Source organism: Olea europaea, chromosome 10, assembly GCF_002742605.1.
Source record: "Olea europaea var. sylvestris chromosome 10, O_europaea_v1, whole genome shotgun sequence".
Taxonomy (NCBI): Eukaryota; Viridiplantae; Streptophyta; class Magnoliopsida; order Lamiales; family Oleaceae; genus Olea; species Olea europaea.
In genome coordinates, this window is record NC_036246.1 from 29,066,881 (window position 1) to 29,090,767 (window position 23,887).

Consider the following 23,887-nt stretch of genomic DNA (forward strand, 5'->3'; position numbering starts at 1 on the left):
AACATCTTGTACCAAACTTCGCCTTGTTCACATCAAAATCTTGAAACCCTCCCCTTAATTCTCTCCTCCTCCAATAATTTGACTTGTAATAATTCTTGATATAGCACCTAAATCACCTAGACAATTGTGTGCACGAAAGGACTAAATACTCAAAACTAACACAACTAAAAAATATATTGCCCAAGTCGCACTGTGGGTCGACTACGATTTTACACACCACAAATTTAGTGACCGCTGGTGGACTGCGATTTACAAACCGTGGTCACCGGACCTTCATATTCCCCCTATCTGAGATTTAGCGAGTATTTTATATTCCTTGTACGATTCTGGTCATTCGTGGTTCAAGTCTTCAACATTGATCCCGCAACTTCTAAAAGCTTTCAAATTGGTCCCCGAATCCACTGCCATCCAAGATTGGTTCTCTTCAATTTAAAATAAATTATTCTTTTAAATTTAAAAGTATGTTAAAAAACACATAGCAAGGCATGTTTGAAAATAAAAGATGGGAACAAGTACATATAGATATGGGGCAAGCGGACCTCCCAATCTCCTGCCCCACCAGATTGGCGGGCGTAGTGTAGGGGCGGGATGGAGATTAAAAAATATCTCAATTTTCTGTCCTATTTACTTGGAATTATTACAATAAATACAATATAAATTTAAAATATAAAAATAAATAAAAGTCGAGATGGTTCAAGGGATGGACAATGTTTCCGATCCTTTCCCTGATTCCTTAATGAAGTGGAAAAGGGATATTTTATCGTCCCAACATAACCTAAAGTTAATTGAATGTGCGATTTATTCGTTTTTTTAAGTATGTATAGTCAAATGGTAGTTAACAAAATGTTGTTCACACAAAGCGGCCAGTAGGTACGAAAGGTGTGATATTTGACTGAACAATGGGCGGTGCCAAAAACATAGTTGTATTGACGAAATTAATTAAGAAAAATTGCAGCATTATGCCTAGTAGCAAACTAGTTGTCACCATTCTTTTGGTTTTTGTCCAAAACCCGTACAAGTGTATGCTTTTCCATCAAAAAGACCATTTTAGTTTTCCCTAATTCTTGATTTTAAAAAATTAAAGATAAGGAAAAAAAAATGGATATTAGATCAGAAAGAAAACGATTGATTTGGGTTTTTATTTTTATTTTTCAGTTTTAAGTAAGAATAAGAATCTAATGAACTTTTTAATAAAATGGACGGAAGTGCAATACAACAGTTTAAAGATAATTTGGACGATTTTCATCCAAGAAGCATTGATTTGCAATACAATAAAATGTGCGGAAAAAAAAAAAGGAGTTTCGATTTTCCTAACACGCCGTAATTAGTTTGTATTGCCTATAATATTTGGCAAGATGACGCCTAATAATTTGAAGTTATTAATCGAGGTGTCAAATTTGTATTTCAATGTATCACGATATACAATTTTTGGAGAAAATGATGGTAGCAGTTTGAGTCGATGTCCAGGGTGACACCTAACGTTTATATAAATACGAGTTGGTTTGTATTAAATGCTTCCCACCACCATCTATCTGTATCCATTAATGAGCTCACATAACTATGGGAGTAACAGTGAAACACTTCAATCCCCTACCATTTCTCCTTATTTACAAAACCATATTTTTACTGTTCAAGACAGTGGTGGTTGATCCTCAATAACTTTGAGAGAGAGAGAGAGAGAGAGAGGGAGAGAGTCAAATTCACAAGAGTTGCAACTCTCATACATATCCCATTTTCACCAGTTCTGAGTGGATATAAACATATTATTTGTGTCTCATTCTTTGATCATCGTGATGAGGAGTTCAGCAGATGATGTTATGATGGAGATTGAGGCCTGTAAGCCACAAAACAGTGGCCTTGTAATTGGAGGTTTAAGTCCTTTGAGTGAGACTCTTTGGAAGGACAAAACAAATACAGATGTGGTAGGGGATGTATCAGCCAGGCTAACTTGGAAGGATCTAACCGTAATGGTTACACTTAGCAATGGAGAAACACAGAATGTTTTAGAAGGATTATCTGGTTATGCTGAGCCTGGAAGCTTTACAGCCCTTATGGGGCCTTCTGGATCTGGAAAATCTACACTGCTCGATGCCCTCTCTGGCAGACTTGCTGCGAATGCGTTCTTATCAGGGACCATTCTGCTTAATGGTCGAAAGGCCAAGCTTTCTTTTGGGACTGCGGTATGGTCTAGCTGCTTAGGTTCAGTTCTTTATAAACTTGTTTTCAACTGATTCATTGAATTTTGCTGCCTGCAGGCTTATGTAACTCAAGATGACAACTTGATTGGCACTCTGACTGTGCGAGAAACGATTTCTTATTCTGCACGATTGCGGCTTCCTGATAGAATGCCGTGGTCTGAGAAAAGGACATTGGTAGAGAGCACCATTATAGAAATGGGACTTCAAGATTGTGCTGACACTGTTATTGGAAACTGGCATTTGCGTGGCATCAGCGGTGGAGAAAAGAGAAGGGTTAGCATTGCGGTCGAGATTCTGATGAGGCCGAGATTGCTTTTTCTCGACGAACCAACCAGTGGACTCGACAGGTTACTAGTCACTAACCAAATCCTTTTATAGGGCTTCTTAGACTTGGGGTTCAGGCAACCTTGTTAAGAGCAGTAATCTAAGTCCTTGTATGTTGATCATTGATGTGAGACTTTTATATGAAACCTTCTTTCTTGGCAGTGCATCGGCCTTCTTTGTTACTCAGACACTACGCGGTCTATCTAGAGATGGACGGACTGTCATAGCCTCGATTCATCAGCCGAGCAGTGAAGTTTTCGAGCTTTTTGACAGATTGTACTTACTTTCTGGAGGCAAAACAGTCTACTTTGGTCAGGCTTCAGAAGCCTATGAGGTAAGAATCCTTCACTTCTTTTGCCTTTTTCGATTTTGAATTCGATTATGGTGAAGTGGAAGTCTTATGTGAAGTGGTGTATGCAGTTCTTTGCACATGCTGGATTTCCCTGTCCTCCTCTCAGGAACCCGTCTGATCATTTCCTCCGATGTATCAATTCTGATTTCGACAAAGTTAAAGCAACTCTAAAAGGATCAATGAAACTGCGGGTAATTAATTTCATTCATGTTAATGCTCGTCCCATTATCTTTCGTGTCAGTACATTAGTTCAAATGCAAAGAAGAATTGTATTCGAACACGGTAAAGTTCTTATTCAACCTTACCATACGTCCATACCTAAGGCAAATTTTCTGACGTTTAGAACACATATTACAGACATTGTGTTATTAGTTAGCTGGAACAAGGGATGAGAGTTTCTGGTGCTTAAATACATACAAAGCCCTTTTTATGAGGGATGACAGGCTTATTAGTATACTTGGAGAGAAATTCTATTACTTTTCCAAAAGAAGAGAAAAAGGAAGCAAACTTAATAGTCGCAAATTGTTAATAGCTGATTAAGATAATTGTTGATTCATTCTCATTTGGTTCATGTTTATTGACTTCTCTTTTCAACTTGTTTTGCAATCAGTTTGAGTCAAATGATGATCCTCTGGACAGAGTGACCACTACTGAAGCTATGAGAACTCTTATCGACTCTTTTCGCACTTCTCAGTATTACTATTCTGCTGAAGAAAAGATTGAGGAGATGTCAAAAGTTGTGAGTATCGTGAAATGATCTTCAATCTTCCACCATACAACGATTTCTGATTAACCGCTGATTCACTCGCCATTTTATAATGTGTTACAGAAAGGAACCGTTTTAGATTCAGGAGGGAGTCAGGCTAGCTTCTTCATGCAGGCTTTTATGTTAACCAAACGTTCGTTTGTTAACATGTCAAGGGACTTTGGATATTACTGGTTGAGGCTTGTTATCTACTTGGTAGTCACTTTTTGTATCGGAACCATCTATTTGAATGTAGGAACAGCTTACAATTCGATCCTGGTAAATATTTCTGATTCCCTTACAGCATTCAATATGCCAAGTATCTCCTTCCTCAAATTTCCATCCTATTTATCTTCCGTTGTTACCTTGGCACATAGGCAAGGGGCGCGTGCGCATCATTTGTGTTTGGTTTTGTAACGTTCATGTCTATTGGTGGGTTTCCTTCATTCGTGGAAGATATGAAGGTATGTCAAATTATAAAGTACTGACATGGTTCTTTTCCTCAATAACCAAAAAAAATAAATTTATTCAATCCAGTGTGTTACTTTTACTGCAGGTTTTCCAAAGGGAAAGGCTGAATGGGCACTACGGTGTGACTGCATTTGTGATCAGCAATACATTATCTGCAATGCCTTTTCTAATATTGATAACCTTTATTTCTGGTACTGTTTGCTACTTCATGGTCCGCCTCCACCCGGGATTTATGCATTATCTATTCTTCGTGTTGTGCCTCTATGCGAGTGTGACGGTAGTTGAGAGCCTGATGATGGCTATAGCCAGCGTCGTTCCTAACTTCCTCATGGGTATCATCATCGGGGCAGGAATTCAGGTGAAATATTGCCCATCTCTGCTTTCCTTTCCTTGTTATTTCTTCTCTTATTCACACGGATTCATTACAGGGAATATTTATGCTAGTTTCTGGCTACTTCCGCCTCCCAAACGACATTCCAAAGCCCTTCTGGCGTTATCCAATGTCCTACATTAGTTTCCACTTCTGGGCATTACAGGTAACCCAAGCCTTCATGTGTTAGCTATTTGTTTCGTCTATAACAGTTGGAAGGAATTACTGATTGTATTCAAATATCTCAGGGGCAATACCAAAATGATCTTAAAGGCTTGACGTTCGACAATCAGACTCCTGATCTTCCCAAAATTTCCGGAGAATATATACTAGAGTACGTTTTCCAGATTGACGTTAATAGATCAAAATGGATTGATCTGAGTGTCATCCTCAGCATGATCATCATCTACCGTATCATTTTCTTCATCATAATCAAGATAAACGAGGACGTGACCCCCTGGATTCGTGGTTACATAGCAAGGAGAAGAATAAAGCAGAAAAATGCAAACCCGAATACTACTGTCACCCCTTTTACTCTCACTCAATCCCCTTCACTAAGGAACTATGTTGCAGATCAACCTTCTGGGAGTAGCAGGAGGTAGAAGAGATATTAAAAATACGTTATTACCATTGCCACGTGCTTTGCAAATCGAGCTACTGGTACTCGCAAGAGGTAGAAGAGATGTGACAAACACGTACTATTGCCAAGTACCGCTACTTTTATGTGTAGATTCAATGTAAAATAACATCCCTTGTCGAATGTTTTTCTGAAGTCAAGCATTATATCCCTGATGCTACAAGTTTGTTATTTAGGAGATAAAATACAAGTTCCAATATATAAACCAAATCTTTACATATACCAATGGAGAAATAGATGGTGGCCAGGGAAGAGATAAGCATTATATAATTTCATGCAATCTTGAAAAATGTGGTAATTAGCATGTGCAAATTAAAATGGCACTCGCATAATGTGCTGAACATGAGGAGTTCCACAGTAACATAGTACTGCCACTCTCAACTGGTGAATAGCCCATAGGAAACATAACATTGGCTTTCAGTTCAGCTCAGTTCAAATCAAAGAGGAGACATGAACAAAAACACAGATAGATTTTGGAAAACAATTATAAACAGGTAAAACCATGCTACAGTAGTCCCTGATCCAAAATAAAAACTGCTGAAAGAAGATGCAAGGGAAAAAGAAATAAATGGATGAAGTCATGTGAAACTAAAAACATAAATTTTGGGAGCTCATTTCCTACTTCATCCACTCAGATGGCCTTATTAACTCTATTGCAAAATTAAAACATCCATAACACTATCGCATGCAAAATGTAAATTCTTCCTTGCAATCATGTATTAAAAATAATAATATCTTCCTATATTTACGTTTCATTTCGTCTGTTCATTAGTTAAAGACATGCTTTTACACCACGCGACAAAAATGTCTAAAGGTCAGAGACACACAATCACAGTTCCTATCACGGCATACCATGATGTTATTGTTATTGTTGCGCAATTGATCAGAAGATTATGACAATAATGAAATAAACCACAAAAAAATAAAGAGCACGAAGATTTACGTAGAAACCCAAGACGGGAAAAAACCACGGATAGAGGAGGAAAAATTCACTATAATCAATAGCAATTATGTTTACAACAAAATTTCAATGCTCTCAACTAAGATCTAAAGCACTCAAGATGTTATATGAATGTTATGGGAACAATATAAATCGTAGTTTATGTAGGAATTGGTTCAAATATTAAATGAAAAGGTGTGTAAAAATTGAAAAATGAAAATGTGCGTAAAAATGGAAAATGAAAAGGTGTGACTACGTGTCAACTTCGACCAAATATTCGAACTTGATCCGATTGTCAAATTATAAAAGTAAATAGACCAACTTATTCTACTCATCGAGTAGATCGTCGTGGTATATTTGAAATCTCGAAACCAATTTCGGATGAATGAGAAATTGCGGACCAAAGTTAGAAGAAATGAAGTGTTTCAACTTTTCGAAAGATATATGTTTTGGCCCACACTACTTCCTTTGCACCGTTTCTACATCTATAAATAGAATCCTATGGACATGATTTTGGGTACACCAATTGCATTGAGCATCCATTCTCCTCTTACAATTCTCTCATTTCTAATTTCATAACATTTTCATGCATTTCCTTAGTAGAGAGGTAATTCCGTTTGAGTTCGCTGGTCGAAGTCATTTAGAGTGATCCTATGGCTTGACGTGATCGTTATATCTTGGGAGATGATTGTCGAAAAATCGTTAACACCGATGCGGGGCAAATTCATCTTAAGGACAAAGTGTCAAACACATGTCTCGACCAAAAAATAATCACTTGTATCTTTCTTCCTACAGTTTTTTTTATTTCTTTTGATTATATTTTGATTTCGGGAAATGATTAACATTGTTTACACGTTTATGTTGTAAGATTTGATCAAAAGAATAATTTGTTTTCGTTCAAGAATCGAAATGAATGAATCCATATCCATATATTCAGATTCGGTAACTTTTATGTTTTGCTTCTCAAATCCTATTTCGGTAAGTCGAAATTATGTTTCGATTTCACACAAATAACCGGTATACTTTTGTGAATATAATATACACGCAATCGGTGTAAATTTTTCCAACAATTTTAAGATGAAGTTTGTTGATTTTTTCGTGCATTTTATATTTACGTTCTTGGAAATTATATAGTGTGCAATTTTGAAAATTGTGTATAAACACGTGAATCTGTAAACTAACAATTAGTTAAGCACTTAAATTAATGGTATATAATATATTCCAAATAATTGTACTTTCCGAAATTGTGATACCAATTGGAAAGTTGGCAGTTTTAATTTGCTGACATCTTTTAATTACACAAGTGGTTTTGTGCATGAGAAATCTTGATTGGGTGTTTGTGCACTCATATTGATGGTTTTGTTCTCCATGAAACAGAATTCGTGCAAAAATAATTGGAGTCGGAATGTCTTAATATATTCTGATAAATTAAATAAAATATGCATGTTGTTGAAGGATGTATCCTTCCACATTTCTGAAATGGCATGAATTGATTTTTTACCATAAGTTGTGTTACCAAATAAAATTGCCTTGCATACGAACGAGTACTTACATGAAAAGATGCATATTTAATGAATAAGTTATTGGTTTGATGATATCAAAAAAATTACATGAAGGGCTGCTTCAATTTATTTAGTAATTAATTACTTTTGCAATTGTGAATTTATATGCCGTCCATTCATTTAGAATATAATATATAATTGCAATTGTTAATACATGGCTGCTGAACAGCACCTTTCTTTCCAAGATGGTTTATTTTTGAACAAGTGAATGAGGTTCTAAAAGCAGTTTACTAGATGACAACAAAATATGGAAATGCGTAGACCTCCTCCATGAGACATTTTATAGAATAAATTTAGACAAATGAATGTATAAATATTTGGAATATATGTTGCTATTCCTACACTTTGTTCATGATGAATTGGATATTGTTAAAATCAACTCGAGTCCAATAATGAATGGATGGAAATAAGGAAATTATTCCTAACCATTGGACATATAAGGATGTCAATTATTTGATGAAAGTATATGAACTTTCATGACGATTCTTGTTATTGGAATATGATAATGACATGGTAAATTAGTTGGTTAAAATTTCATATCTTATTGAAATTATACTAACTTTGTCTATGGTGATAGCCTCAATTAATTTAATAAAATTAAGTGAGATGATTTAAGTGGATATCATTATTTAGTAATGAGAATTAAGCTACTTAATTATTTGAAATCGAAGAAAATTTTGCATGGAAATATGTGTCTTTTCATATGGAGAATCATGACCTTTGGTATGATTAATTTTCAATAGGTGTGTCTCTTTATAGAGATTAATTCAAGAGGTGCGTTCTTTTATAGGATTGTGTCTTTTGAAAACACAACTTTTCAGCCTATGGTTAAAATGAAATTAACATGTGAAATGTCACAAATGCGATAAGTTGCATATGTTTGAAGAAGTTGCAATGCTTAGCCCTCTTTATTGTTGAATTTGACTTCAATCATGAAACCAATTAAGTTGGTATATGTTTTGAAAGCATTGCAGGTCTATATGATAGCCTTGATTTAATTTGAATAATCAAATTAAAATAATTGAATTGAAGTACGTTATATGCAACTTTAATCGAAATAAATTGTGAGTCAATGACCACTGTTTTGAAAGTATTTAGACTTTCATGAAGCACTCGATATAGATATTATCAAGAGATAAATAAATTGAACTATGAAAGAGTTGCTAAACCCTAAGTTCAATTGTAACTCATAGATGTGAGGGATTATCATAAATGCTCATGAACTTGAATGAAAAGTTTAAAACTTATGGATGCAACGTTACTAGATTGCATATGTATTCTTAATTAAGGAATTGTGGAGGTAACTCAGTTTAACAGTTACGTTTGCTTCTATCTTTTAATCACAGAACGATATCTATGAAGGTGAAAAGATAGAAAACCCTTATACTAATTATAAGAATGATATATATTAAGTTTAAAGTGGATAAAATGGGTTGTAAAGCCGTTTATGGCGTTTGTTTAGACATGCAAGAATAATTGGAATATATGAAAAATATTCATAAAGTTCAAATGCACAGTAATGTTTCAATGATGATATTGAGTACCCATGATTCTGAAATCCACTGGTAAAAGTAATTGACTAGTGTAGTGTTAGATAGAAATTCTCTAATAGTGTTATTTGGATTTAATTAAGCTTTAGATAAAGCTAATAAAAAGCATGTAGCTTCATGAGAGGATTTTTTGGTGGCGATAATTTGTATCTATCAGATGAATCGATCATTGGCTAGCTATATTTGATAAGATACTAAGTCACATGTAATGGTAGATCTAGATGTATAAGTCATAGACATAATACCATTAAATAGTTGATCTCAATGGTGTAAACTCGTGGTACTTGTAAAAGAGATTTACTAAGAGAGATCAAGAAGACTGCATATCGAAGGGAATGTGATTGAAGCCTACTACGTTAGAGTCCTTGTAATGGTAACCCTAACTTGTTGACTGGAAATCCCAAGATTTAGGTTCAAAGGGACAACTAAGTTATGAGGATTCCACGAAGCACTTAGGAAAATAATTTCCTAACTCATTCCTATGATATTAAAGTACTTTCTGCAGAGTTGTAAGAGGTTAAGATAATCTTTTAATGATTCATATATCTTGATTAAGTCAAATGGAGTAGGGCAGAATACTCTTAATAGGAGGTTACCTATGTAAGTGTGAAGTGGGGCCGCTTCAATGAGAATTATTCAAGGCTTGAATTCTCTAAACACTTGCAGAACCAAGAAGTGTTCAAGGTCAAAATGAACCAAGTCATGAGAACCATAAATGGTTTAGAAAAGGCATCTGTGTGAGTATTGTTGTCTTGGCTTACACTAAAGGCTGAATGGTTCAAGACATCACGTTCACCAATTAGCCGAGTAAATCCGATGGTATTTCACTAAGGGAGGTTCAAGGCCAGAAGCTACCTTCCCTAATGCAGTATTTTTTCGCACCCTCTCTACATTGCATCATATCATCGCATTTGCATATTCGTACCTAAATTTCCATTCATGTGGGAGATTGTAGGAATTGGTTCAAATATTAAATGAAAAGGTGTGCAAAAATTTGAAAATGAAAAAGTGTGACTGAGTGTCAATTTTGACTAAATATTTGGACTTGATCCGATGGTCAAATTACAAAAGTAAATAGACCAACTTATTCTACTCGTCGAGTAGATCGTCGTGGTATATTTGGAATCTTGAAACCAATTCCGTATGAATGAGAAATTGCGGACTAAAGTTGGAAGAAAAGAAGTGTTGCAACTTTTCGAAATGTGCATGTTTTGGCTCACACTACTTCATTTGCACCATTTCTACATCTATAAATAGAACCCTATGGACATGATTTTGGGTACACCAATTGCATTGAGCATCCATTCTCCTCTTGCAATTCTCTCCTTTCTAATTCATAACATTTTCATGCATTTCGTTGGTAGAGAGGGAATTCCGTTTGAGTTCGCTGGTCGAAACCATTTGGAGTGCTCCTATGGCTTGACGTGGTCGTTGCGTTTTGGGAGATGATTGTCGAAAAACCGTTAGCACCGATGCGGGGCAAATTCATCTTAAGGACTAAGTATCAAACACTTGCCTCGACCAAAAATTCATCACTTGTATCTTTTTTCCTACAGTTTTTTGATTTCTTTTATTATATTTTGATTTCGGGAAATGATTAACATTGTTTACACCTTTATGTTGCAAGGTTTGATCAAAAGAATAATTTGCTTTCGTTCAAGAATCGAAAGGAATGAATCCATATCCATGCATTCAGATTCGGTAACTTTTATGTTTTGCTTCTCAAATCCTATTTCGGTAAGTCGAAATTATGTTTCGATTTCACGCAAATAATCGGTATACTTTTGTGAATATAATATACACGTAATCGGTGTAAATTTCCCCAATATATATATATAACCCTACAAAACCAAGTTGAAAAAAAATAAAGTCCAAAACGTGTTAAAATGCGAAAAATGCGTGGGGCCGGATAACCTGAGTGACGGCTGGCGACAGTCCCGCACCTCGAGCGCTAGGCGGGCGAGAACTTTCTTTTGAAAATTTGTTGATGTCGCTCAAGCGGCCATCTAGCAGCAAGCTAACGAAAATGCGACGACTTTTCTTCCCGATCCGTAATTTTAATCTCTTCAAGACCACTTCAACTAGGACTCCAATACCCACTAGAATTTGGATCACATTACAACAGTTATCGAAAGCACGCAAAGTCGGTATACAAGAATTCCTAGGTGATGAAAGTAATACCAACAATAAAATATACGCAAGAGATTTAAAGAGAAGCATAATTGAAAGTACATATTTTTATATCTGTGGGGAAAAAGCCAGGATTTTGAGATTTATTATGAATTTGTGGTACTAGGAGACTAGTTGTGATGGCCGTAGAAAGAAAACTTGGGAGAAAGTAGCTCAATATTCATTAATATTTCATTACCCTATTAGAGTAATCTAATCAAATGGCAGGTACTTACATCAAAACGCAAAAAAAAAAAAAAATAAATAAATAAATAAAAGGAAATGACATATTCATTAATCATTAGGACACCAAGAAGAGAAGGCTTGATTGTCGCAGACCTGTCTACCAATAGTTCAGAAGGTAAATCTCCTTTTATGTGTGTTCGTGCGAATCCTGTGCAAAATCGTTGACAAGTAATACGTGTTGAATTAGGAATAAAATTTAATATAGTGTACTAATCTTTAATTAGATTCAAAGTAAACAAACAAAAGATATATGTGATTTTTAATCATTCTCAATTAATTTACTAAAACTTGTAAAATTAGAGTTTTGCATATGAATGAGATGAATGTATTGGATTACGAATCCACCTATTATTATCTATTTCAATTTTCAATTATGTACCTAGTTTTGTTCTTGCATTCTTGTCAATTGATAATTCTAGTGTGATTAATTTTCTTTTCTAAGAAATTAAATCTATCCTAGTCACGACCCGAATCTATTCCTAGTCCGAATTCGAATGAATAAAATGCATTCAATTTCACAATTATCTCACAAATTGCACGTGTGATAAATATTATTCCTAACATTTATTGCATGCATGTTAATCTAGTAGTGTTCTAAATTTACTTCGAGTCTCGCAGCACTACAACAAATAATTATATATTCAATTGGTGATCAAGCAATCAAATAATAAAATTAGACATGCAGGATTAATTAAAAATTGCAAGAATTCAACTAAGCCACCACTTGAAGCTCGTGCACGCGCTGTATAAAATATTTCCAGTTGTTGCACCTTGATCACTTAATTTTGATCTTAATTCATTTTAACTCTTTTTGATGTCTTCTTGCTTTTTTAGCTTTCAATTCCATCTAATTGAATCAACACCTTATCCAATAATTGATATTGGGTCCGAATCAACTATTAATACTTTGCAATTTAATCCCCAAACTTCGGATTCAGTCCCTTTTTGTCAATTTTTGGCTCCTTTTGTCAACTTCCATCGTTTTTCATCAAGATACGCCTAACAAACAAAATATATACAAAATTAAGCATCAATTCATTTAGAATAACAATAATTATTCTAGTATAACGACTCAAACAAGTGAAATAAATACACTTATCAACGTACATAATAGCCATAACGAATATCATAGTTTCTAGTTAATCTGATACTTTTAACATGATATATAAGGCAGAGACCAGCAGACTGAGACCAGCCTAAAGCGTGCTTATTCTATATGACGTTGAAAGCGATATACCGTGCCTCCAAGTACAAGAAGATAAAAGTATATGGTAATCAAAGCCAAGAAGCTAAAGACAGCATATAATTGAATGCTCAAGAAAGGAAGTTCACACCACAGGTTTTTGACCTGTACAATAGTACCATCTTCGATATTGAGCAGTCACTGGGAGTGCAGCATAATGAATGCTTCAAGTCTACTCAGAGAGAAGCAGTGATGGTTCGGAAGTTTCTGGAAGTTTACCCAAAAGGATGGGCTCATTTGAAGCTTGCATAGGCATCTGATCTTCCCTTGAAGTCTCTTGGAGATGCCCTTAAAAGTGAGATGTTGGTAGGGTAACTAATTTTGAAAAGCTCTTTTTTTTTAATTGAAAGTTTTTTGATTAATTTCTTTTTTTGTTGTTATTGTAATTTTATGTAAATATTAATATTGATGGTTTGACAATGTGATCTTTTAGTTGGAAGGTGCGACATATTAGTTGCAGACAGACAGGTATTCCCAACTTCCTCATGGAAGTCAGGTGCTTTCACAGTTATATAGTACTACCACTCTCAACTGGTAAATAGGAAATATAACATTAGCTCTCATTTCAATTCAAAGAATCCAAGACATATGAACAAACACCCACCAGATAGATTTTGAAACACAATTATAAACAGAGAAAACCATTCTACGGTACCCAAAAATAAAAAAAAAACTACAAAAGAAAATGCGTTGGAAAAAGTCATCTTATGATCAAAGTTCAGAAAGAATGGCAGGGATGTAATGAGACAATTCTGCAGTTAGTGACTGAAATCCATTGACAAGCTGTGTGTGGAATTCTTGATCTTCCTCCCCAATTAATCTGAAGTGCACACGGATTGCACGCTTACAAACAGCCATAAATTCAAGAAGTGCAGCAATCAGTTGTTGCAGCTCCTGTGACCGCAACCTTGTTGCAGGCTCGCCAGAAAGAAAAGCTGTACAAACACTAAGCACTCCACTGTTCACCTGTAAATGTATCAATTGTACGAGGAATGGAGATGAAAATAACTATCTGATTTAACACCAAAAAAGAACAGAGGACATCCGGATTAAAGGAATTCAGGAAAGAATTTAAGTGAAGCTAAACAGCATAAAAAATCGTTAACAAGCACGAGTTAACAAGATCACAATAACTCACTTGAACTGCAACTGAGCCTTGAAGTATCCTCTGCAAGCTCTGGAGACGTGGGAGTTGATCCCCTTCTGAGCTGCGAGGCTCTTCAAGTTCATTTCTTAGGGCTGCTGTTCGTGTTTCAATCATCCCAATCGCATTCTCTACTGGCGAAAACTCTAGTGATTCTGATTTGATAACCAGTAGACGATTCACAAGAGCAGGGAAAGAACCCTCAGTCTTTAATACGCTGCGCCGCTTCCATTGGTCTTCCAGTCCCCCTTGGGTCTTCCCATTTTTAGTGAAAGGAGTATCAAACAAAAAGCGATCAAAGACCCGTGCACGGACACTTCCAGTAGAGAGTGAGAATATTCTTTCCCTTCTGCTTCCCAGATCCTCATCTTCCATAACTGGATCAACTGCAGTTATCTGAAGGTAGCAAACTTCATTCTGCAGTTCATCAGCTTTGACCTGCCTAGAATCTGGGATTACGTGCAATGTTGTTCCATTCATTCTTGACTCATATATACGACTAAGTTTCTCCATTATATCACCTAACCGTACATCACGAGGCTCCCTATAAACATATTCTTTTCTATCAAGCTTCCCGAATTTTCCGCCGTAGAACCCAACCCTATAATATGTTGCATCTGTGTATGGTATGGGGCTTGATTCCTGCTCAAGAATCGACTCATAGATATTGGTTAGCATCGTGTGGCATTTGGCTAGCTGTCCATATGACCTTCTGCTCTTATAAACTGGGATTACAAGTTCGAGAATACTAGCACAGAAATGGTGGAGCTCAGCTTGAGAGAAAAGCTTATTTGCAAGTTGCAGGTACTTCACAGCCGAGTCAACAGTAAGTTTTGAAGCACCATATCCTTCTACCTCAACTGACGAGGCCTCAGAAGTTATTTCACCATTGACCATGGGGCATATTTTGCATAATGCAGTCACATGATCTGATCTCCATACTCCATCATTCCTACTCACAAGGGCCTACAAAAAAGGGTCCATGTTCACATAAGCATGCAACTTCGCATGGCACACAAGCACCCTTGATAAAGAACATCATTTTTTCTATTTGTTTATATTATGCTATATTTCAATTTAAAAATACTATCTGCACCTATTTTCTAGTAATAAAATGTATAAATTAATAATGGCATCAGATGACTTCATCCATCTAATTGGCCTTGTTAACTCTATTGTAAAACTAAAACGTTCACAAAATATGCACACCTCACATTATATCGTGCAAAATGTAAATTCTTCCATTACAATCATGTATTAACATAATAATTATCTTTCCAACTTTTTAGTTGAAAACATCTATGTCATGCTTTTACATGACAATTTTTTCTAAGGTCAAAAGTGTTTCTAATAAACACACACACACACACACACAGAGTTAAATATCACTGCACACCATGATGTTATCAAGCGTGCGAATCAAGGTCAATATCCTCATATTCCAAGACCAATATGCAAACAACATCACAATCAAGCTTGCGAGTTTAGGCCAACTGAAATTTGATATACGGCACTTCCAATTTACAAAGTGAACTTACAACTCCAAGTTTTCTTCATTATGGTCTGATTAGCCAATCAGATGACAGGAAAACGGACAATTGTCTTTTTGGGTGAAAGTAATGAAGAATGTCAAATCATGCCACCTCTACAGGATAAAAGCTAGGGCACATTTATCATATCACAAGAGTTCTTTGATAACAAATTTATTAAACACAAAGCCTTCAAGTTTTACCTTAAAATTTCATGGAAAATTACTGATTATGAGGATGCATGCTCAAACTGAAATTAACGGACTGAGAACAAGAACAGCTTGACCGCAAGTAGGAAGTAGCAACCAGCCAAGAAAATACAAATTAAATTAAATCTTACTTGCATCACAACACCAGCAACAGCAACAGCACACTGGGCTGCTTCAGCCCAAGACTGCATCTCCTGATGTGCATCGCATAGATGCAATAACCACATTATGTGAAGATCTGGAACTGGAGCAAATGCCATTGCAAGTTTGTAAAAACTCTCTGCAGCAGCATATCTGTCCACAGTCATGATGGATACCTAAAAATATTCAACACGTCATATTAGTCAACATAAGAAGTCTGCAACATGTCTGTACGGTGAGTGGGGAGGTCGAGATATACCAAAAGTGCATGTTCCAGACTAGCATCAAGAGCCAAAAGAAGACTGTCTGAGAGAGACTTTACTTCTGACCAGGACCAAAGGTTCTCTGATCTTTCAGAAGTAGTGACAAGTGCATTTTCAGGAAGACCACACTCTATCAATATGCTGACACTTCTAGATTCATCTGCCATTTCCACCAACGATTTTCGAAGACGACAAGCTTCGCCACTTTCTTCAAGTGTTCCATCAGATTTCATCTGTGTCACTTGGACTTCAGACATCAACTCTGACAATGTAATAGTTAGCACAACTCGTAGTCTTTCTGTCTGCATAAAGTAAGAAAAAGAACACTGCAAAACAGAAATTTGATTAAATTCTAGCAGTGTGAAAGATAATAAAGTTGGGGCCATAAGAAAACATATCACAAAAACTCATTGAACTTACCCGAACAAGTATCTGAAGCCCAATAACAGCCCTCTTCCTAATATTTTCATTCCGGAAAACTGCAAGGCGAAGAAGATGGAAAGCAACTTGTTTTATGAAACGATCATTTTCCCTTGCCATTAGCGTTGCTCCATGAAGCTCAAAGACACTATTAATCACTGGAAAGAGGGCTTTCCAGAAAACCAGTGGTTGATTACGCGAAAAGACACTCATAAATATAGATGTAATGCAATCAAGTTTCCCATAATCAGTGGCAATCGTATGAGAAGCTACAGTCCCCGAAAATTTATCTAATATTTCCAAAACTTGAAGACTGACAGCAGCACTCAGGTTTTCTTCCCAAAGTTCCTGAGGTATAAAGGAAAAGACAACAAAAAGGAAGACATAAACAAAGGAATCCGAGATAGAAATGTAACAAACACCATATTTAATTCAGTATGCTTTGAGCAATAGATAAAGAAGCCACAATAATCCCAAAAGCATATCTTCCACAATCAGATAAAAATACGCAGAGGTATTAGATGTCTTAGAGTATTTCTACATCTCAAAATAAATGTCTGCATGATAAATGATTGATCATATCAATATCACCGGAAAATAAAAAGTTAACTATAGAAGTTCAAATAGTAATGCTATCTAACTCCAAGAAGACGCCCTACCAGTTTTTGCCTTAATATTGGGTGCAAAGATTCCCTTAATGCTTGGGTTGAAGCTCCAATTCTGGACGATTGGGCCTGAGCAAGAGCTTCCCTCAAGGAATATGGTTGACTAGGTGAGCTTAGTTGGGAGTTGACTCTTTGCCAGAAATACCCATTTTCAGGTGTCCCCTGAGGCTGCATTAGTCAAGCATTTTTCAGACATTAAGGGGCAAAAGATATAAACTTGTGACTGAATATGCCTAAAAAAAAATAATTAATATTGAAAAGGTAAAACATACTCCAACTTCTTGACGTGCAGCCTCTGACAGATAGTGGTTAATTGCAGGGGAAAGTCTCTCAGAATACTTTGGGGATATGGGTTTATCTCCTGGAGTGCTGCGAGAACTATTGCCAATAAGCATGCCATCATCGGGTTTTCTGTGCTGTTCAATGTCATTTAAAATTATAATACTGACTAATACGCCGTTGAGCAAAAGAAACGTGTGATAAACATAAAATATGAATCCATAAAAACAAATTAAAGGGAATCAAGCATTATGATGTTATTGACTTGAGAGTGGAAGTCAAGTAATTTTACCATTTGAAAAATTCACATAGCATTAAAATCTTAAAGTTAACTCAACTCACCAAGGAAACAACTAATCGGGGTTCCTTAAAACATTCCCTCTTTTACATAAACCATGACTTTAAGAATAGCCGAATTGCATCGTTAAGTTGTACTTTAATTTTTGTAATATGTAAAGGAAATGAAACAACTTACAAACAAAAGAGAAGCTTCCATCCATGAAGTAAATCTTAAAAAAATCCGGAGAAATGACCATAGGGCCATTATATGTCAAGTTTTACCATGTCAAAAACAGAAAATGCAATTACACACCCCATATATGGTTTGCGTGATATGTTGCTTACCCACCCCGTCACCCAAGGGGTGGAATTCCTTTTAAAATATGATGGCTCCCCTCACAAAGAATAAATGCCAGCAGTTTGGAAGGCCTGGCATGGGGAAGAGAGAGCTACGAGTCCAACCATTGGTGATATAAGAGTTAAGGTTAGAGGAATGTTCAGCATTCCATGTATGGTTTTCTTCTATGGGGAGACACTATGATATGCTCTGTTAATGACGGATGGCAGACAGCAAGCAACAGCCATTCAAAAGGCAGAAAAAGAGGATTATTAAAAAACTTACACAACACATAGTGATGAATGTTTCTTTCTTATGACAATTCTGGGGAGGAGGGGGTGTTTGTAATACCGTTATCACGTCAATGCTCAGTGAACTCGTGCAAAACTACCAAGAAATAACTGCAATAGAAAATATAATGTAACCTCAAAACTACTCAAGCTCTCCTCCAAGAGTTTGAAAAATAATCTGGTACGAGCAATGCTTTGCTGCCAAGCCTTTATAAGAGAGGCATCATCCAAGTTGCGTATGATTTGCAAGATAATAATCAACACTTCACGCTTTTCAATTGAACTCAGATTGTAGAAGACAGGCATTTCGTCCAGAATCTGCATCGATAGATCAACAAATATGGAAATGATATAACTGAAAGCAAGTAGAAAAAGCACCCTGATACACAGCTGTGGAAACCTTCCTTTGATGCACTATATGCAACATCAAAACAAGGGGAAAAAGTAACCAAGTCTGTCTGCAATATGACGAATAAAGACATAGATCATCCCTCAGTATAAATGTTTTTAACTAAATCTAGATTTCATAGAAGGGTCAGAAGCATTATCCAGGGAGTTAGCCCTGGAATGAGGTGGATTTTCCAACCCAATTTCTTTATGAACCGACAGAAAGTTGTTCTGATCTCGATTTGCACCTCTTACCAACTCAAATCATATTAGTTTCTGTCAATTTTTGCTGGCATTTCTTTATTATTAGCATGAGAAGGAGAAATTATAGCGGAGAACAAGATATTACGAACAATTTAAGATATATTGTACAGTCTGCATAAAAGTATTTATTGCAGAAGGGGCCTAAATGAAAGGAGAAGGGGGGAAGTGTGATCAAGCTAGAGAGTACAATAGGATTTGCACAAGCATAAATCAGATTATTTATAATTGATAATCAGGAAACAGAAGGATTCAATGAGTTCAACACATTAAGCTCTACACCCAAATCATTGAAATTACAAAAAATCAAATAGGGATCATAACATAGTGCAGGTAAACTTCCAAAAAGGAAATCATGATGAGGGTAATATTCTGGTCGTAATCAAAACTACGGCATTTACTCCAAGCCTAACTCATAATGGGAAAAGCAACATTAACAAACTTCCTGCATATTACAAGTGAACAAATTTCATGTGATATATAATATGCAAGAACGAAGCAATGAAGATGAAGGATGACAGTACTAATGAACTGCTGCTAAGCATTTGATAGATTTTTTCATAAAGGCCTTTGTTTCTACAATCATAACATCACCAGCATAATGTATTTTTGTACTTTTATGTGCAAAAACTTCAGAAATAGCATGTCCTAGAATAGAACTAACTTAATCACATAAAATATAATTGTTTTTAAGCTTAGACAGCATCAATAGATCACAATGTACAAAATTTACAATGGAGAACATTGACAAGCATAATAATTACACACCTGGCCTACGAGGGGAAAGTATAATTGAGCTATATATAATTTATCTTCAGGCTTCTGGTAACGAACATCAAACTCATGCTTGCACAAAAGAACCACCAAAGTTCTAGCTGCCTACAAATACCCAAAAGGAAATGTTGCAAGAATTTTGGGAAACAAACTTGCATTAGCAAATTCAGGAAATCAAATCTTTCACCCAGTGTAGAAAAAACTGCTGCGAGATATAGATATCTCATGCAGTTTTGCACTCACCTTGGCCCTCATAGATAAATCATCATGATCCCAAGTAAGGAAAATCTCTTGTATTAGAACAGATGAAAGGTAGTTCCTGCATAAAGAAAAATACCAGGTCAGACACATCTGAACATCTCCCGAAGTAGTACGAGGTCCAACTGTAGTTACTAAACCCGGGATAAGTACCAAATGAAACACAAATCTGCACTCATCAAAATCAGTTGACTATGAAATTATGCAAACTTTTAAACATCACTTTAAAAGAAAAAAGGGAGACATAAAAACATAAAAAGATCCAATAAACATGTGAGCTATGGAGCCTAGTGAGACCATTAATGGCTTGATTCAGATTATTAGCCACGCAACTGAAAGGAACATTGCAGAAGAACTAGAATACTAACACTCCCATGACCATCTTTTTCATGATTTCTTTCTTTTAAAATAAATTTGAAATGTAAAGGAGAACATAGACATGTTTAGGTTGATTTGAATGAGATATTAATCTACTGTAAGATAACTAGTAGTCTGATATTCACACTTCGTTGGTAATAAGTGAAGATTTTGCAAGCCAGTGCATTGCTACCCATGGTGGGTAGCAGATGAATGGGGAGTGGATAATTTGCAGAAAGACAAACTTATGCGTCCTTAAAGTTTCCCAAATAAACAAGAGAGGTACCAATAAACAAGAATCATGATCTTGGGAGAAGCATGGTTTAAAAATCCCAATTGAAAACCACCTAAAGGTCTGCGTGAAGAACTTACAACAAAAAAGAATCGTGATCTAGGGTGAAGCATGGTTTTAAAAATCCAATTGACATCTGCCTAAAGGTCCACCTCAGAGTGAGGCGTGCAAAAATGCCTCATGGCACTGATTATGACCCAGTTTTTGAAGGCGTATGCCTTAGTCGTATGAGGCACACATCTCACAGCTTGTGGCTCACAAAACATAAAAATTCTTATTGACCTATTTTGAGAATAATCTATTGCCCACTAAAACATAAATAAATTGCATTTTTCATAGACCAACTTCGGAAATAGTCCATTGCCTCTATGACTAAAATAGTAATTTTCTTTATAGATATTTCCGTTTGAGAGTTCGGACATGATAAATTGTTCTATTATGAAATTTGAAGATTGATTGTGATGAATTATGAGCTTATTTGGAATTGTAAAATTTTTTTGGCATTTTTTCAGTTTATTATAAGGCTTATGCCTCGTCCTAAATACCTGATTACGCCTTTTTGTACATTTGGGTGAAGAATGATGCAAAAGCATACACATGAATTGATGAATAAATTCAACAAACAGGAACTATTTAATAAGAGCAGTAAAAATGGTACACAAAGTAGTCATTTAGAAGGCATGACTATAAAGAATTACAATCAATACCTATCTGAAGGATCTCGTCCAGGCATTTCCACAAAAAGATCGTGGTCACATAGAATTTGCAAAAATGTAAGCTTGCAGTCATGCAGCACTGATTGGCACACCCCAGAAAACTTGTCTAGGTACAAGGACACCTATAAGAGAACAAAACAGTTCCAATCATTGCAAAACTGCAAAATGTAAAACTAGGGAAAGGAAGCAAAGAATGAAAAAGATGGCTCAGCGCTTTAGTTTGAGAAAAGAAAACATAAACAAATTAAAAAGGAAGAAAAATGAAAGTACAAAATGAGCAGCTCAACATAAATTTTGGATACAGCATTTATGGATTCAATGATTAATCCCATACTATAAGAAGCAATTAATAACATAAAACAGAAAAAGAAAGCAAGTAAAACCACACGATCTATAGCGGTTGACTCTCAATGTAAGAGTTACATCCACTTGCCACTACAGGATTCTAAAATTACGAGAAGAAGATTACAATGTGTTTGCTTCTGAACTCATGCCTGTGTTATGCTCTCTATGCCCAAAACGAAGGAGGCTCACCCAAATTACCAGGAGGAAATATTAGGCCACACCTCAGTCGAAGGGAAAAGTATACAATATTATTAGGCTCTATACATGCAACAAGCCAAGTTCTAATAAACTCAATACAAAGTTTGATTTTCTTGTAGTAAAATCTAATTTACCAAGTCATTTTGTATTTCCTCAGAAGCAATATAAATTTTTCCCCTTCCCCCTCCCCTCTGGGAGTTTAGAACAATAAAGTACATAGACAAAGCAATCGTTCATTTTTTTGGTAAGTTTACGTGAACAAAAAACGGTCCATTTGCTTTTTTAGTAAGTTTACGCCAATGTATACATAAAATGGTTTCTTGATGGGTTGCACCCCCTTGATGCCCTTATAATATAATCCATTTTATATGACTGAGGAGCTAGATTGAGGCAGAATAGGACGATAAATCTTTGGATGAACCAAGATGCGCAAAAGATACTGGTATAATACTCTCACCTCCAACAGGATAAAAAATGTTACATATGGTTAATAACATAGCAGTTGCCCTGTTCAGTTTTATTACTTAAAAGAAAATACACGGGGGTGTACAATCACTTTAAGCTATTAAGGAAAAACATGAAATTAGGCAACCCATCTACAGGATTTCTAGCCACAGCATTAAACCAAGAATACAAGGTAAAGTAAAATATTTCTCTTATCTGCTCTCTTGTCTTTGTTTGATCTTCGAAGCAACGGTTGTTCCTTTCTCTCCACATGCACCAAACAATGCAGCCCGGGATAAAGTGCCATACTAGTTTGCTATCCTTATCCCGAAATTTTCTACGTCATGCCCGTATCACGTCCTCTATACGACGAGGCATCACTCAATCCATAGATTGTGAACTGATTATACTGTTCCAAATCCAACGTACACCATCACAATGAATGAACAAATGATCAATCGTCTCCCCATCCTTCTTGCACATATAACACCACTCGGTTGCATAAAAGCCTTTACGACGAAGATTATCCACCGTTGAGACCTGTCCCCTCACAACTGTCCACAATGGAAATGCCACCCGAGGAGGCAATTTACACTGCCAAACCAACTTCCATGGGAATGAATTATTCACACATCCCATGAGGGAACCAAAGTACGAGCGAACCGAAAAAATTCCATCCTGTGCTGTCCTCCACCTAATGCAATCCCTCTCTCCAATCCGAATTTGGGCCTCATGTAAAATGGTAATAAACAGCGAATAATCTTCCAATTCCCAATCCTGAAGATCCCTCCCAAAAGTTATATTCCAGCTATAACTCCCATTATGAATGTCTAAGAAATCACTCACCATGACAGTGGACACTAAGGCAATACGATACAAAGAGGGGAATCTCTCCTTCAGCGGTTGATCTCCGCACCAACAATCATCCCAAAATGTAATCTCATTACCATTTCCAACCACAAACTTCAGTTTGTCCAAAAATGCACTCCATCCCCGTCGGATATACCTCCACAAGCTCACCTCATAAGAACCACGATCCTTAAATGTACACCATCCCCCATCGGTCGGTCACACCATACTACGCCCCAATTATTTCTCTCCAGAAACTGTTCCTCTCCACTCCAAATCGCCACAACCACTTGCCTAATAAGGCTTTATTGAACAACACAAGGCTCCTCACCCCAAGACCTCCCATCCTCATCGGCAAACAAACAACTCCCCAATTGACCAAATGGAGTCTCCTCTCCTCTCCTCTCCTCTCCTCTCCCAACCCTGCCCACAGAAATTCTCTTTGAAGCCTCTCTAGTCTCTTTGCCACTGCTATCGGAATGGGGAACAATGACAAAAAATAAGTAGGGAGATTGGAGAGAGTGGATTTAATGAGAGTAAGTCTACCACCCTTAGAAAGGTACATACGCTTCCACCCTGCTAACCTTCTCTCCATCCTTTCCACAATACCATTCCAGATATAGGTACTTTTAAATCGTGCCCC

The 23,887-nt window shown here is 36.3% G+C and overlaps 2 protein-coding genes across 3 annotated transcripts in view; one reads left to right on the forward strand and one right to left on the reverse strand.

Moving 5' to 3' along the window:
- Nucleotides 1-1,620: 1,620 nt before the first annotated feature.
- Nucleotides 1,621-5,317, forward strand: LOC111401758 (ABC transporter G family member 11). The gene is made up of 10 exons (XM_023029641.1): nt 1,621-2,180; nt 2,256-2,545; nt 2,685-2,856; nt 2,943-3,065; nt 3,485-3,613; nt 3,704-3,898; nt 3,997-4,083; nt 4,176-4,448; nt 4,519-4,626; nt 4,709-5,317. Exons 1-10 carry the CDS (start codon nt 1,794-1,796, stop codon nt 5,060-5,062), a joined length of 2,118 nt encoding a protein of 705 aa, XP_022885409.1. The 5' UTR covers nt 1,621-1,793; the 3' UTR covers nt 5,063-5,317.
- Nucleotides 5,318-13,339: 8,022 nt separating this feature from the next.
- LOC111401759 (guanine nucleotide exchange factor SPIKE 1) overlaps nt 13,340-23,887 on the reverse strand; it is a 31,071-nt gene continuing 20,523 nt past the window's right edge. For both annotated transcript variants that reach the window (XM_023029643.1, XM_023029642.1), the window contains 11 exons: nt 21,400-21,530; nt 20,029-20,104; nt 19,780-19,890; nt 18,499-18,681; nt 17,451-17,594; nt 17,173-17,346; nt 16,514-16,861; nt 16,090-16,419; nt 15,821-16,006; nt 13,946-14,917; nt 13,340-13,773 (listed from right to left, as the gene is read on the reverse strand). In XM_023029643.1, the coding sequence (XP_022885411.1) occupies nt 13,519-13,773; nt 13,946-14,917; nt 15,821-16,006; nt 16,090-16,419; nt 16,514-16,861; nt 17,173-17,346; nt 17,451-17,594; nt 18,499-18,681; nt 19,780-19,890; nt 20,029-20,104; nt 21,400-21,530 (2,910 nt within the window). In that variant the 3' untranslated portion in view covers nt 13,340-13,518. The remainder of the gene's footprint in view (nt 13,774-13,945; nt 14,918-15,820; nt 16,007-16,089; nt 16,420-16,513; nt 16,862-17,172; nt 17,347-17,450; nt 17,595-18,498; nt 18,682-19,779; nt 19,891-20,028; nt 20,105-21,399; nt 21,531-23,887) is intronic.